This window comes from Apaloderma vittatum, unplaced genomic scaffold (assembly GCF_000703405.1).
Source record: "Apaloderma vittatum isolate BGI_N311 unplaced genomic scaffold, ASM70340v1 scaffold2366, whole genome shotgun sequence".
Lineage (NCBI taxonomy): Eukaryota > Metazoa > Chordata > Aves > Trogoniformes > Trogonidae > Apaloderma > Apaloderma vittatum.
Window position 1 is genome coordinate 28,641 of NW_009722097.1, and position 13,247 is coordinate 41,887.

At 40.3% G+C, this 13,247-nt stretch overlaps 1 protein-coding gene across 2 annotated transcripts in view; it reads right to left on the minus strand.

Annotated features, from left to right (window-relative positions):
• Positions 1-296: 296 nt before the first annotated feature.
• The window catches only part of GLDC (glycine dehydrogenase (decarboxylating)), a 32,897-nt gene continuing 19,946 nt past the window's right edge, over positions 297-13,247 (minus strand). Inside the window, exons 15-23 of one of the 2 annotated variants that reach the window (XM_009871623.1) lie at positions 9,488-9,613; positions 8,462-8,611; positions 7,888-8,000; positions 7,125-7,266; positions 5,452-5,563; positions 3,937-4,032; positions 2,616-2,788; positions 1,894-1,974; positions 297-913 (exon numbers count right to left, since the gene is read on the minus strand). In XM_009871623.1, the coding sequence (XP_009869925.1) occupies positions 770-913; positions 1,894-1,974; positions 2,616-2,788; positions 3,937-4,032; positions 5,452-5,563; positions 7,125-7,266; positions 7,888-8,000; positions 8,462-8,611; positions 9,488-9,613 (1,137 nt within the window). In that variant the 3' untranslated portion in view covers positions 297-769. The remainder of the gene's footprint in view (positions 914-1,893; positions 1,975-2,615; positions 2,789-3,936; positions 4,033-5,451; positions 5,564-7,124; positions 7,267-7,887; positions 8,001-8,461; positions 8,612-9,487; positions 9,614-13,247) is intronic. The other variant, XM_009871624.1, reaches the window with a different exon arrangement.

The window sequence follows — 13,247 nt, forward strand, 5'->3', positions numbered from 1 at the left end:
TTAAAAAATGTGTTTCCTGCCTTCTCTGGAAAAAGAGGAGAGGATTAGATGGAACTACAAGGGAAAAATGATGTGACAGAGAGAAAAAAGTTGTTACTGCTCAGTAAAAACTGATCATTCTAGGTCATTAAAAAAAAATCAGCAGCCTGTTTCGATATTAATCCATGCCAGTATTTTGTTTTGTGTAGAAGCTGTTATTGCTGTGGCAATTCTGATGAATCAGAACTTAACCTTCATATATGCATACTAGTCAGCTGGATAAATCCAGCTGCAAAGTTAAAATCCAGAACATGAGAACACTTAAAATTCTGACCCATTTTATTAGAGTACTAACACTGGTAGATAAAAAACCAGTACGAAATATTTGTGCTAGCCATGCTAGTGGTAATACATGAAGTAAATTTATCTACTTCATCTTTTTTACAAAATATAAAGAATTACTCCTGCAGTTAATATTCATTACTATTGCCTTATGCATCTGCTTATTTTCTGCTTTTTCAGCTTTATCTTCCATGGCCTTGTCTAAATTGGGTGTTAATTGTTAAAACCTTGGCACAAAACAGACAAACTGCTGAATCAAGGCAACTTCAACATCAACTGCTGTGCAACAATCACATTTTGTTTACACCTAACTTACTGATTGTATTTACATTTTAACTGAGCAGTGATTCAATTAACAAATATGGTGATTATCCAAAATATACACAGTATACATATATATCCCCTATAAGTCTGATGGACTCAGATATCCAGGCAGCTGGAAGCAGTCTTACGAAGATGCTCTTTTCTGTTCAGAAAATGGAGATTCATAGGCTTCCATTGGTGGGCAGGTGCAAACCAGATGTTGATCGCCATATATGTCATCAATGCGAGCAATTGTGGGCCAAAATTTGCTTTCAGGCTTCACAAATGGCTAAGTACAGAAGAAAAAACAATTACTTTAATTTTTCCACCAGCAAATTTATGTTAATTGTAAAAGACATTAGAAGTTTTAAGAATGATGAATGCTAGAAAAGTGGATTTTTTTAAGTGAAGTCATACTTCAAATCTATCGTCAGTCCCTGAAAGTTAATAAGTACTTACTATAACAGATTTGGCAGTCAAAAGAACATATATTCAAGAAAGAGTAACTGTGTCCTCTGACAAATGCTTGTGAAGAAGCAGTTGTCATGGGATAAAAGAGAATAACTGCCTTACACATAGGAATCAAGGAAAAGCGGAGGAGACTACCAAGACCTGTGCTGTTCAACATAGTTAAAATACATAAAACAAAGTGGCAAACTTTACGTGTGCAGTTAAATTTTTCCTCTTTCAAACAGTAAATAGCAAAAAAAATAGATGCACTGCAGTTTTAGGGGAGAAAAATTATCACACAAATGTGTAGCTCTTAAGATTGTGGAAACAATTTTATGTAGTGCTCTGAAGAATTCTGATGCACCCAAATCCAATTTGACCTTTATTTGTAACAAGCTGACATTGGCATGGCTTGCCCCACACTGACCGTTTGACTGTGTCAAACCCTGATCCAAGTTCTTTGGAGCAGAGCTTTGAAAGACAGGACGTGGGACTCTGTTCTGGGAGCTCCTGGTTGCAGAATGTCAGAACTGAATGGGCTGTTTCCAATAGGAGTATCAACTATTGAAGGGCTAAGATTTAAAAGTCAAAGCTTGCACTTCATGTGCAGAGACTTTTTTAAATAAATCTTTTTTCCTTGTCTCGAAAAACAAAACTAATGGAACTAGAGTAGAACTCTCACACACAAAAATTAGGCAACAGTAAAAATGTCTCTGATGTTTTTATTCTTACCAGATTGTCTTCAACCGGCCAGAAAACCACAGAACAGAAAGCACATTTATGTATTACCACACCACCAGGATCCTGTTATTTACTCACCAGTGGGAATGCTGCCACTTCTCTGGAATAAGGACGATCCCACTTGGAAGAAGTGACACAATTCAGAGTATGTGGTGACATCTACAAGCAAAAAGACATGTTTAAGGACATAAAATTACTGAATTTAGTTGAACCCTCCTTCAAGTTGACATTACTACATACACATTACTACTGTATAGAGAGTCTCTCAAGAACACCATTTATCTGGGGGGGAAAAAGGCAGATTTAAAACAGGAAGCAGTTCACTATCTGGATTTTTTTTTCCCATTTGTCTGAAGATACTACCCAAGGTTTGAATATGCTTCCAGCCTTTTAGTAAATTCCCATTATATTTAAAAGGTTAGTGCAGAATTATCAGAACTAAACATAACTTGAGCCTACAACAGTTTTGTACTGCAGTTGCTAAAATAATTCAATCTTTATTTTACTATTTTATAGTAATTCCACTTCCCTTCTTAAACTAGAAAAATAAGCATCTCTCCTTCATTACTTTAAGATGACCATGAAAATTATTGATCTGTGAGGCCAGACTTGTGACTTGAAAAAGTCAAAATTCAGATTTTGAAAAAGTTTAAGGATTCTTAAAAAGTCAGATTTCAAGAAGTTCATGTGTTCACTGTTGGAGGTAGTTATTTTTGGGAGTACTAAAAGACTACAAAGTGGGCTTAGGTGGTCTGAAGGGTTAAGCTGATGCTTGTAATTTGCTCTGCATGCCATCTTACCTTTAGTGGGTTAATTTGCGGATCCATCCTGCCCTCCTCTATTTGAGCAATTTCCTGCCGAATGCTGATCATCGCATCACAAAATCTGTCCAGCTCTGCCTTGTCTTCAGACTCTGTTGGTTCAATCATAAGTGTCCCTGCCACTGGCCAGGACATGGTTGGAGCATGAAAACCTGATAAAGAAGAAATCAGTCACTGACGATAGGTTATGAGTTAATATATGCATTAGCTACCGACTGATCCACAAAAGCAGCCCTTTCTGTAATCTTTACAGGGCTGAACTCATAGGTAGTGTTAGCATTGTACTGTAGCGGTAAGACAGACTTTTCAAGGATCTCTAACACTGAAGTGTAATGTCATTGTGCTATTTACAGTGTAGTTACACACTGTTTCAGTGAAACACTCTTAAAATCTCTTTTAGCTTTGTTACTTTTTAGCCCAAAATATATTGCTTTTTTTCCAAAGTTATTTCTGTTCCTGTGGCTCACTGCAGCAGAAGTGTTTTGTAGCTTTACCTTCTTATGCCAAGCTGAATGGCAAAGTGAGATGGGAATACGTTTCTGCACTGGTAGACAAGGTAAAAAGAAAAGGTGGGCTCTCATCTCATAATTCCCTTCCTGCACTACTGCTAATTACAGCCTCATGACACTTCTCTTTCACCTGCAGAGGATGGAACTTTAGTAAACTTATCCATGTAATTCACCATGCCTACTGAAAAGTCTATTTAAAGTGGGGCATGCTATTTATGGCCACAGCAGCCCAACTATAAAGAGCAGGAAGGGTGGGTTTTTTGGTACCACAACCGGGCTTTGGATGAGTTATTAGTGGTTTTGGTTTAATAGCTTTTATGTATATTTGTCAGAAGTACAGTTGCATAGGGTCAAGCAGTTCAATCCTGTCTGGAAGCCAGAGAGTAGCCACGATCAGATTCTTCAGAGCATGTGTTCAAAATTGCATTTAAATCCTATTATCCCACTTCAAAAGTACTCTCTTTTTTTTTTTTTCTTGGAATCATATCAAACTTACCTTATTAAGCTCTTGGCTCTAACCCATGTAGCTCCGATGGTTAAGAGTCATGCAGTTGCAAATTTGAAGGGGTAGTTTACAGAACTGGGGAGGTACCAGCAGATTTGCAAGTAGCTATTATAACTCAATTGTTGCTAATATCTCTCTAAGCCCTTAACAGACATGGGAAGACCTGGAATGATCATGACAGATTCACCATCCATAAGCACAGGACTAGAATGTTTCCAGCTCCGCTTAGAAAAGATGTAGGAAATTCTCACCTAAACTGCTATATTTAAACAACCAGTTGACTTACCATAATCCTGAAGTCTCTTAGCAAGATCTACAGCTTCAATGTTTGCTGTTTTTTTGAAGGGTCTTGTATCCAAAATGAATTCATGGGCTACAAAACCTGTAAATGCAGAAATGTACACTATGTTTTACTCACTGTAAGATTAGTGCCATCTACCAGACAGTCTGTTCTGATTGGTTTTGTGCAGAACATGGCAAAAAGACAAAATACAAAATATCCACTTGAGCAAAATCTCAAACCTGAGAAATTATCAGGTAAGATATATACAGCTCAGTATTTGAAGACTTGCCCTCTGAGTCCCACGTCACACTAAGAAGAGGACTCATTTCCAGGATCAGAACTAGGAAAGGTGGTCAAAGGAGCTTATAGAATATAAAAGTACTTTGAAAAATAACTGGATTTGTCAGTGGCCCAACACCATTTGGGTCTCAGGCTGTCTTGAATTAGCCGTGCATAAGGCAGTCAGTTTCATGGTATACCAGAGGAAAGCTCAAATCTGATGTTTCAGAGAGGGTAAAGACGAAAATTTACATCTGTGATCCTGGAGAACCTTGTTCCATTTCGGCGCTGAATCCTTCAAAATTTGCAGTCCCCATTTGCTTTTGTAAGGAAATAATATATTCTCTTACAATGCAACCTGTGGGTTTAGCCCAGGTGTACTCCATTAAATATAAGACATAGATTTTGACCAGCATATCATATCATAGAATGGCCTAAGCTGGAAGGGACCTTACAGATCATTTTAATCCAGCCTCCCTGCCGCCAGGGACGCCACCTCTCGACTAGATCAGGCAACACATGGGGACTGAACTGGAATCAAACCCACGACCTTAGCATTGTTAGCGCTATGCTCAATATATATTGTAGAAAAATGTTATTTGGTGCCATTCGGCTTAAATAAGCAAAATAACATTCTCTGATAGTTCTGCTACTATAACAGGTAATCGTTTCACTTCTTGTTCATTATTTCTGTCTTGCTGCAAGACTGGAGAGCCATAGCAGGGAACTAGAATGTAGCTAAAGTATTTTGCATTGCCAGGGCATTCTCTCTCATCACAAAGGATAAAAACGAGTGGACATGAGAGACATTTGGGTGTGGGTTTTGTTGTTTTTTTTTTTCAGAAGTGTGCAAGGGGAAGTACAGGTCCAAAAAATTCCAGTCCTTAAGTTGCTGTACCATTGGGAGATTTAGGTCTCAAGTTCATTGCTTCTCTTTTTTCCACTGGTCGTTGATCTGCTGCTAGACTTCAAGGAGAACAGTCTGATGTTTACTACATCTTTTGTCATCATTTCATGTAACTACAAACAGGTGTATTCTCCTGCTTTGAAGTATTTAATTTCCGTCGCAATACCTCCACAGAAGCAGCATGGCAGGTTACTTCTCTCCTTCTGAACAATATCAAGAGAAGTTTGAGGTGCAGCTGTCATGTAGCATTGAAAAAGAACCATATTGCAAGCCAACTTCTACACTGGGAAATAAAAGTCAGCTTTGTAGAAAACAAATTGTCCAATACTTACCTCTTGCTCCCCTGAAAAGGATTTTGTAGTGCTTCTCTAGCCTCTTTGCCATGTAGTTTGCATTTAGTATAGCAATCTCAGAAGCATGTTTCAGACCCTTTGCTCCCATTGTCTGAAAGAGGAATAACATGAAGAAACAGATCTAAAAAGATTCCCAAGCAAGAAGTATGTTCTTGTCCTGGCAAGCAGCACCTTAATGAAGCTGGCTAGTTCTAAGTCACGCTGCTGTTATACTCTTCCACACTACACTCATAGAAAAGCAGCAAGTATTACTCGAGAGCAACTTTGGTATACATAGCTTGTGAGACTGCTTACTCTATAAGAGTTTTTGCTTGAAATCATGAGCCCAAACGTTCCCTCAAACTGTGAAGCTCTGGAATAGAAAAAGAGTGAACAGAACTCAAGAATGTCATCAGCACACTTCTAAGAGCTGCATGTGCTGCCTGACACCATCCTTACCCCCAGGATGCTTAGCACCAGAGGGCTGCCCAAAAAGCTATGTGTGTTCCCTGTACAGATTATCTCAGCAACTCAAACTCTGCCGGCTGGTGTCATGTCACAGATGATACTCTATATCAACAAAGGCCAGAGCCAAATGAACACAGATGCACTTATTTCTGTGTTAAAGCACTGCGAAAAGACATTGCTGGAATTGAGCTTTGGTCGAATGTCTTAACACTGCACTTAGAAGTTAAGCTGGCAAAGGAGAAAGCCAAAGCAGCCTTCAAGGTAGCCCCTTTAGATGAGACAGTCTAAACAGAGAGTGCTTTGCACTGTGAAGGAACAGCTTCCCCTAAAAATTCATTAGTTCAAATATTCTGTAGCAGGAACTGCCTTACAGCCACAAGTTATTTTTTTAACCACAGCTAAAAAGCCAACATGGCAGTTGTACTAGTTCACATTTGCTTGTTTCAAATTCCAGAAATGCTGGTTTCCCCAGGAGCAGAAGTTTCCATGGTTAAGGTATGAATGACACACCATTCCAACTCTTTCTCTTACTGAAAGCTTTAAATGTTGCTCGGAGTGCCAGCACGCCCTCTTCTCAAACAGAATTCTAAACTACACTCATCTGTGTTGGCCAAATATTTCCATATATGTAACCAAATATTTGCAGGCTTATCACTAAATTGCAAGGCATTAAAAATTACATCCAAAGCCAAAACTAAGTTCGGTTTTAAAATTCAGTAAAATTCCCTGAAATTCAATTTCGTATTAGACAGACTTTGGAAAGTTAAATGTCAGGTCAGGTGTAACAAGACTGCAGCATGCAACCAAAAATACTCTTGGAAGAACAGTAATTGCCAAGCAGCTTTCATTAAACATGAAAACTTTACTGTCAGAGACACTGAAGGGGAAAGCCTGATTGCAGCTTTCTGCCTTATGTCCACTTGTCTCGAGAATTATTACAGGCAAGAGATGAAAGAATTAAGCAGGCTGCATAAATACAACTGTCCTGCCATCCTTTCCTATTGCAACAGATGGCAATAATCTGTTCCATTGTCCTACTGGAAAACAAGGAGGTTCAGAGGATGTGAATAGCCTATGACCATGCTATTGTCATAGTGCATACATCTTATGACAGGCTCTTCTTAAACGTGTTTGTGTGGTTCCAGAGGTCCTCAGACTCGCTGAAACAGACCCTCAGCTGATACTCCTTATAAAAGTCTACACACCTTGATATACACCCAGGAAATTGGCAATATAGCACTGGAACCCCAAGGTGCAGCACTGACAGTACCCAAAGGACATGCATCCTTATCCAGATGTATTTTGATGACAGGGTGGGTAGGCAAGTAGGGAGCCAAATGTTTCTTCCTAAAACAAAAACATTGATTTTAGAACTTAAATGTGTGTTCCCATGTTACCGTTTCTGGACAGTTTCAGTAGCAGCCTCTCTTCACCTTCGTTCCAAAGACAGACTTCCAGGAAATCTGATCTATGTCTTCTCCAACAGAAAGTTTATTAACATAACTGGTGACAATGGAGGATGGCACTCAATTTTCAATCTATCACAAGATATTCATGCAGCTATCCAAATCAAAATGATTTTTTTTTAAGAGTAAGATTATTCTCCTTTAAAGGAATACAGTTGCCCAACAGGATAGTCATGCAGTTCATGTACCACTTCTGAACTCTGGACTATGTACAATATCAGCCCTCAAAGTCCACAGATCATCTCTGTCTTTACTCAGAAAATGGACCACTGAGTGAGGTCTTCCATACACACTAAAGTGCCAAGATGAAAGGCAGCGTTTGGGAATACATATGAACTTCATCATTCATGAGATCAGTGCATGACTGTCCTGGAGAAGGACAAAAGTTTACAAACAACAGTACACCTCTCCCTTTCATTGCTCTATACTTAAATGAACTGCCAACCAAAGTTCACTAAGGGATTAATTTATTTAAGGAAAATGCTAATAAAGAGATACCCACACTCCAATTGGTCCCATTCCAGGTCCTCCTCCTCCATGGGGAATGCAAAAGGTTTTGTGAAGGTTTAAGTGGGAGACATCAGAGCCGTAATCTCCAGGACGACACAGACCTACCTGTGAAGGGAATACTTTGTCTCAAAACATTCTTTAGATGCCTTCTTAAAACCTATTACTTCATTCAAGAAAAATGGGTTAAAAAAGATTATATACGTTTTCCCATTTTTCTTTATCATGATGCCTCATAAACAAGAATTGGTGCAAAACAATTTTTTGCTTTAGAAATTCTTATTTATGTCTGTGAAGAATTTAATTGACAAAGATTAGGCAGAGTAAGCCAATTTCAGTGAAAAACTCGTACATCTTAAAACACATTGCAGGGCAAATCAGGTACTAGAAAATTATTTTCAGCATCTAATTTTTACTACGTTTCTTGGAAACCTCACCTGCACCCCCAAACAGTGTGCCACCTTGTGAGGAAGCTGTGTTATTGTCTGAACTGCATGCAGCTGTACTATCTTTATGCCAAGGAAACATACACTCTCAGTTGTAATAACTGTACCTCAAAGACTTTGTACCTGGGCATTCATATTTGCTCCATCTAAGTAAACCTGTCCTCCATGTTTGTGAATCAGGTCACACACATCTCCGATTTCCTCTTCAAATACACCATTGGTGGAAGGGTATGTGATCATGATGGCTGCCAAGTTCTCCTTGTGCTTGTCCACCTGGTGGCAGGGAGGGAGAGTGGGAAAAGAAAGTCATTGAGGCTCCAAAAGCTTCTTAAAGAGAAGATTTTTACAAAAAACATGTAATTAAGGTCATCAAGTGTTATACAGGTGAGAAGCAAGTCTATCAGCAGGTAGTCTAAGTCATTTATTGTCAGAAAGAGATACTGGCTTCTTTTCTTCAGCAATACCTATGAAAAAACAGTGTTTTCTCAATAAATAAAAGCTTTAAAACAGGGAAGAAGTCATGTATCAAAGAGATGTATCTACAACAGTCACTTCCAGGACTTTAAGACAAGCTAAGTTAAACATTTGACTTTCAAGGTAATGTGATAGAATGACCACCCCCCCTAGTTTCAGCAAAATGGTTTTACGACTACCATAAAAGCCTACTCATAGATGTATTTTTGGAAATGTGTCCTGCTAATCTATTGGATTTCTAAGATTCACCTGCAGCCAAAAAAAGTGGAAAAAGTTGCCTAGCAACACCTTCCCCAGCAGAGGTGGGCTTAAACTTTACTAAGCAAAGGCTAAAGTGCATTCTCAAATGCTTCACAGTCATGAACATGCCTCACTCATTTCAAATACTAGATGTAGACAAAAAAAGGTCTGCTACAGAAGAGCCTGCTGTGTGGAAAGACTCTCTGAGCCACTTCTGCACCAAAGATCCTCCAATTAAAGGAAACCTCAGAAGTGTTGCATGACCAGTGTCTGAGTGAGCAAAAAAAAGGAAATAATTATCTTTCTCAAGCATGTACTCGCTGTTATTGCCCTATTTCTTATAAAAGAAAAATCTGATTCAGCTGCAAACATTATTACTTGTAGAGAAGGAAGGAGTGTTCCTGCTTTGTAAATTAAAGATAATTAAATACTCACCATTGCTTTTAAATGGGAGATATCAATGCTCCCATTTTTATCCACTTCAATGGGCTGAATCTTCATTCCTGCCATGTGTGCACTTGCTGGATTTGTACCATGAGCGGATTTAGGAATAAGGCAAACCTCAGAAGAGAAAAAGAACCAGAGGCTAAGGTATAACCAGTTAAAAGATCTTAAAGGATAGTTAGGAAAATAGAGCTCAGGTTATTTCCAGACATTTTCTAGGAACTCCACCCCTTCTATGGAATAAGTTTAGCTTCTCAAAAAATCCTTTGCTTCTGCTCAGTAAGGATATTGAAACACTTGTTATGATTCTCCTGGAAATTTATTCTCTTGGAATCAAGTTTATTAAGTTATTCAAACTTGGCCCCATTAAATAATTGACAGTAAGACACTTTGTTTTCATGAGAAACTGCATGATGGCCTCTACCTCATGTTCCATGGAGATGCTAAGACAAATGCTAATTACTTTAAAAGCTGTTCCACAGAACTGACCCATCTGTCTCAGCACCTGGATATCTGCTCTTCTTGCAGTGAACTGTCCACTGTTTCCGTGCAGCTATGCCAAAAAGGAACGCAGGGATCCCAGCCCCGGTGCTGGGGAGCACTGTAGCACACGTCATCATTTTAACTGTACAGCAGAAATGTGAGTCCAGATTGCCACCCAGTCTTGCTAGGTTGCAGCTGCAGCTGCTGGGTACAGAACTTATTGATCAGGCAACAAAGTGGACAGATGTGAGCTGTCAGCTAAGACCGATGCTTTTTTCCCACAAGAGAGAGCACTAAATCCAAACGAGGCTGACTGCAAGAAGCTTGATCTGCCGTTTTATTTACTTTCTCCAGCCCAGAAGAATACATTACTTCAGTTGAAAGGTCAGTAATTCATGAGCTTTCTTCTTTTTTTTTTTTTCTTTTCCACCCCCTTAGATTATCTTTATTTAACTATAACATTTTAAACCTGTTAGGTATGAATAACTGCAAGAAGCCTGCAGGCTCTCTTCTGTGCAGTTCCCCTCTGAGAATTTCTGAGCAGAGGAGGACCATAGATAATCACAGAAGACCAAAGACCTTCCACAGAGTAAGTGATGCAGCAAAACACAGGTGTCGGATAATCAGAAGGTAACTGTCCAAGGAATAAAATTTCAACGTAACTTCACTTCCCACTGAGTAAAACCACTCAGAAAACACAGCTTGTAATTGTAAAACATGGCTGATTTGCAAGAAGTTGGAGGTGATCTGGATGTAATGAAGAAACAAAGGGAGAACAACACAACACTCACTATTCAATTTTAGGTAGTTTCCTCACACAGAAGCTACAGTTCACAGCAGGTCAGGACAATGGCCCTTCCATTCTGAGAAGGCAAATGAGTTCCAAAGCCAAGTATAAAATGAGGTTCAGAAAATACGGATATTATTGTACTAAGGACTTTTTTCCTACCATTTAAAGCCAACTTCCTAAGTGTGTGAAAACAGAATATCTAACTGATCTCAGGTGCCCAAGAAGTTTTTGAGGTGGTCCCATCCATATGGCCCCAAGGGCTACCCCATGAGCCATCCCCACTTTGATCTGTTTAAAGACCTGTTGCTGCTCAGGGCCCCACTCAAAGTAGTTCTTCTTCATAGCTCTTCGACAGAGAATTCTGTCTCACAAGCTGACTGTAGCCTGGCATACACATGCATTCTCCAGTAATGCACAACGCCTAGACAAGTTGGTGTTCCTATCTTTTTAGCAAAAGGTGCAACATAGTTATTATCTTATTGACTGCAGCGTCAGGGGTGTGACATCTATCTCATTGTTTTAGTCCCAAGAACTGAATGTCTTGTGCAAGTCCTTTGACCTTGCTTTGGTTTTACGGCAAAACTAGTTTTCTGAATGATCTGGATTCTTCTTTTCCCTTTCTCAAACACTTTATCTGACATGTTGCCCCACACAACAATGTCATCCATGTATTGCAGATTTCAGGGGCTTCATCCTGCTTCAGTTTGCATCAGTCAAAGCTGGCAGATAGGTAGGTAGGGCTCTCTTTCCAGCCCTGGGGCAATCAGTTCCAGGTGTATTGAACACCCTGATACAAGAAAGCAAACTGTGGCCTGCATTCTGCCACAGGGATATAGAAAAACACTTTGGCAATATCAGTTGTGGCATACTGCTTGGCTGCCTTTGACTTTTGCTCATACTGAAATTCTAGTTTGTCTCACACAGCAGCACTGAATGGTGGCATCACTTCATTCAGGGTCTGATAACCCATTGCTAACCTCCACCCTCTGTCAGACTTTTGCACTGGCCTTATGGAAATATTTAAGAGTTATTAAGTCTTGCTTATCAGTCCTTGGCTTTCCAGTAGATGAATCAACTTATGGATGGTAACCACAGAGTGTCAGCTGGTGCACCATTGGGGTAGCAACCAGCGCCTGCTGTTCTTCATCATGCAGCAATCCTACGATGGACAGGGGCCAGTCAAGGCAGACAGCTGGTTCGGTCTTTGTGTCTGCTGTGGCTACACCAAAGGCCCACCACTATTTTCTTGAGTCCTTGTAATAACCTCTTCTGAGGCAGTCTGTGCCAAGGATACATGGAGACTTTGGTCCATCACAATAGCATCCTTCTGCCATTTGCTCCCGTTTAGGCTCATCTCAGCTTCCAACGGAGACAGTTGTTGGCATCCCTGTCACTCCACAAATCCAGATGGGTCCCACCCCTCCTACCCTGATGGCATTAAAGTACACTGTGTACCAGTATTCATCAAAGCCTTTTATCACTGTGCATCTGACATGCCAAGCCACTGAATCCATAGGGTCCATTAAAATTTGTTATTCCCTTTGTATGCCTAACCAAAGGCAGGGACCCTTTACTTATTGTAAAATTCACTCTTTCACCCCCATGGTGTCAGACCACAAGTCCCTTCACCAAACTCAGGAGGAGAGGCATTTTCTGCCCTTATTCTGTGTCTGAGGGACAGCTGGTTACTTTCCACTGTCTTGGCAGCAACTGCTGCAACAACTTTCTTTGTTGGTCTCTTCTTAGCAACTGTCTTTGCCTGCAGTTCAGGTACAAGGGCTCGTAGCTTTGAGGTGAGTGCACTGTCCCTCTTCCTTGTGTCCTACTCCAGCCACGCAGAAAGAACCAGAAAGTCCCATGTAGTGTGCACCTGAGGCTCCCTTTTCTTCTGGCTGGGGTACACTGACTCCATAGGGCACCCCTGGCAGCCAAGAACATTGTCTGTGGGAATAAGAAGTGGAGGGATTCTCTTTGACATTGAACCGGCAAGACAATCTCTCCACAGTTGCTATCTCAGGATGAGGACTGTCCATCAGCGCCAATGAGTTGGCATATGACATGGATACATTTTCCACAGATCTCCTCTACGTGGCCCATGTATACTGAATATCACACAGATCTGTGGAGACTCATTTGTTATCTAGGTCACTGTAGACCACCTCCACCACTACTAATTCTCTTAAATTCTGAACACTTTCCTTGGCAGCAGTTCAACTGTCTCAGTAATCCACCAGATTGCTCTTGAGAAGACACTTCACACTTAACAGGAACCAATTCCAGGGGCTGCAGATTGTCAGCAATCTGATTTTTTTGTTGGTTCCCCAGACCGTAGCTTCCTGACTATACCCTTCAGCATCCCTTCCTGATCAGACCCTTCCTCTTCCTTTAATATTTGATGGTACCGTCCTGTTAGCCTCCACTGCCAGTGCTTTGTTTTTACTACTGGGGCAACTACTGTGGTTAAGGTTTGAGTCCCTG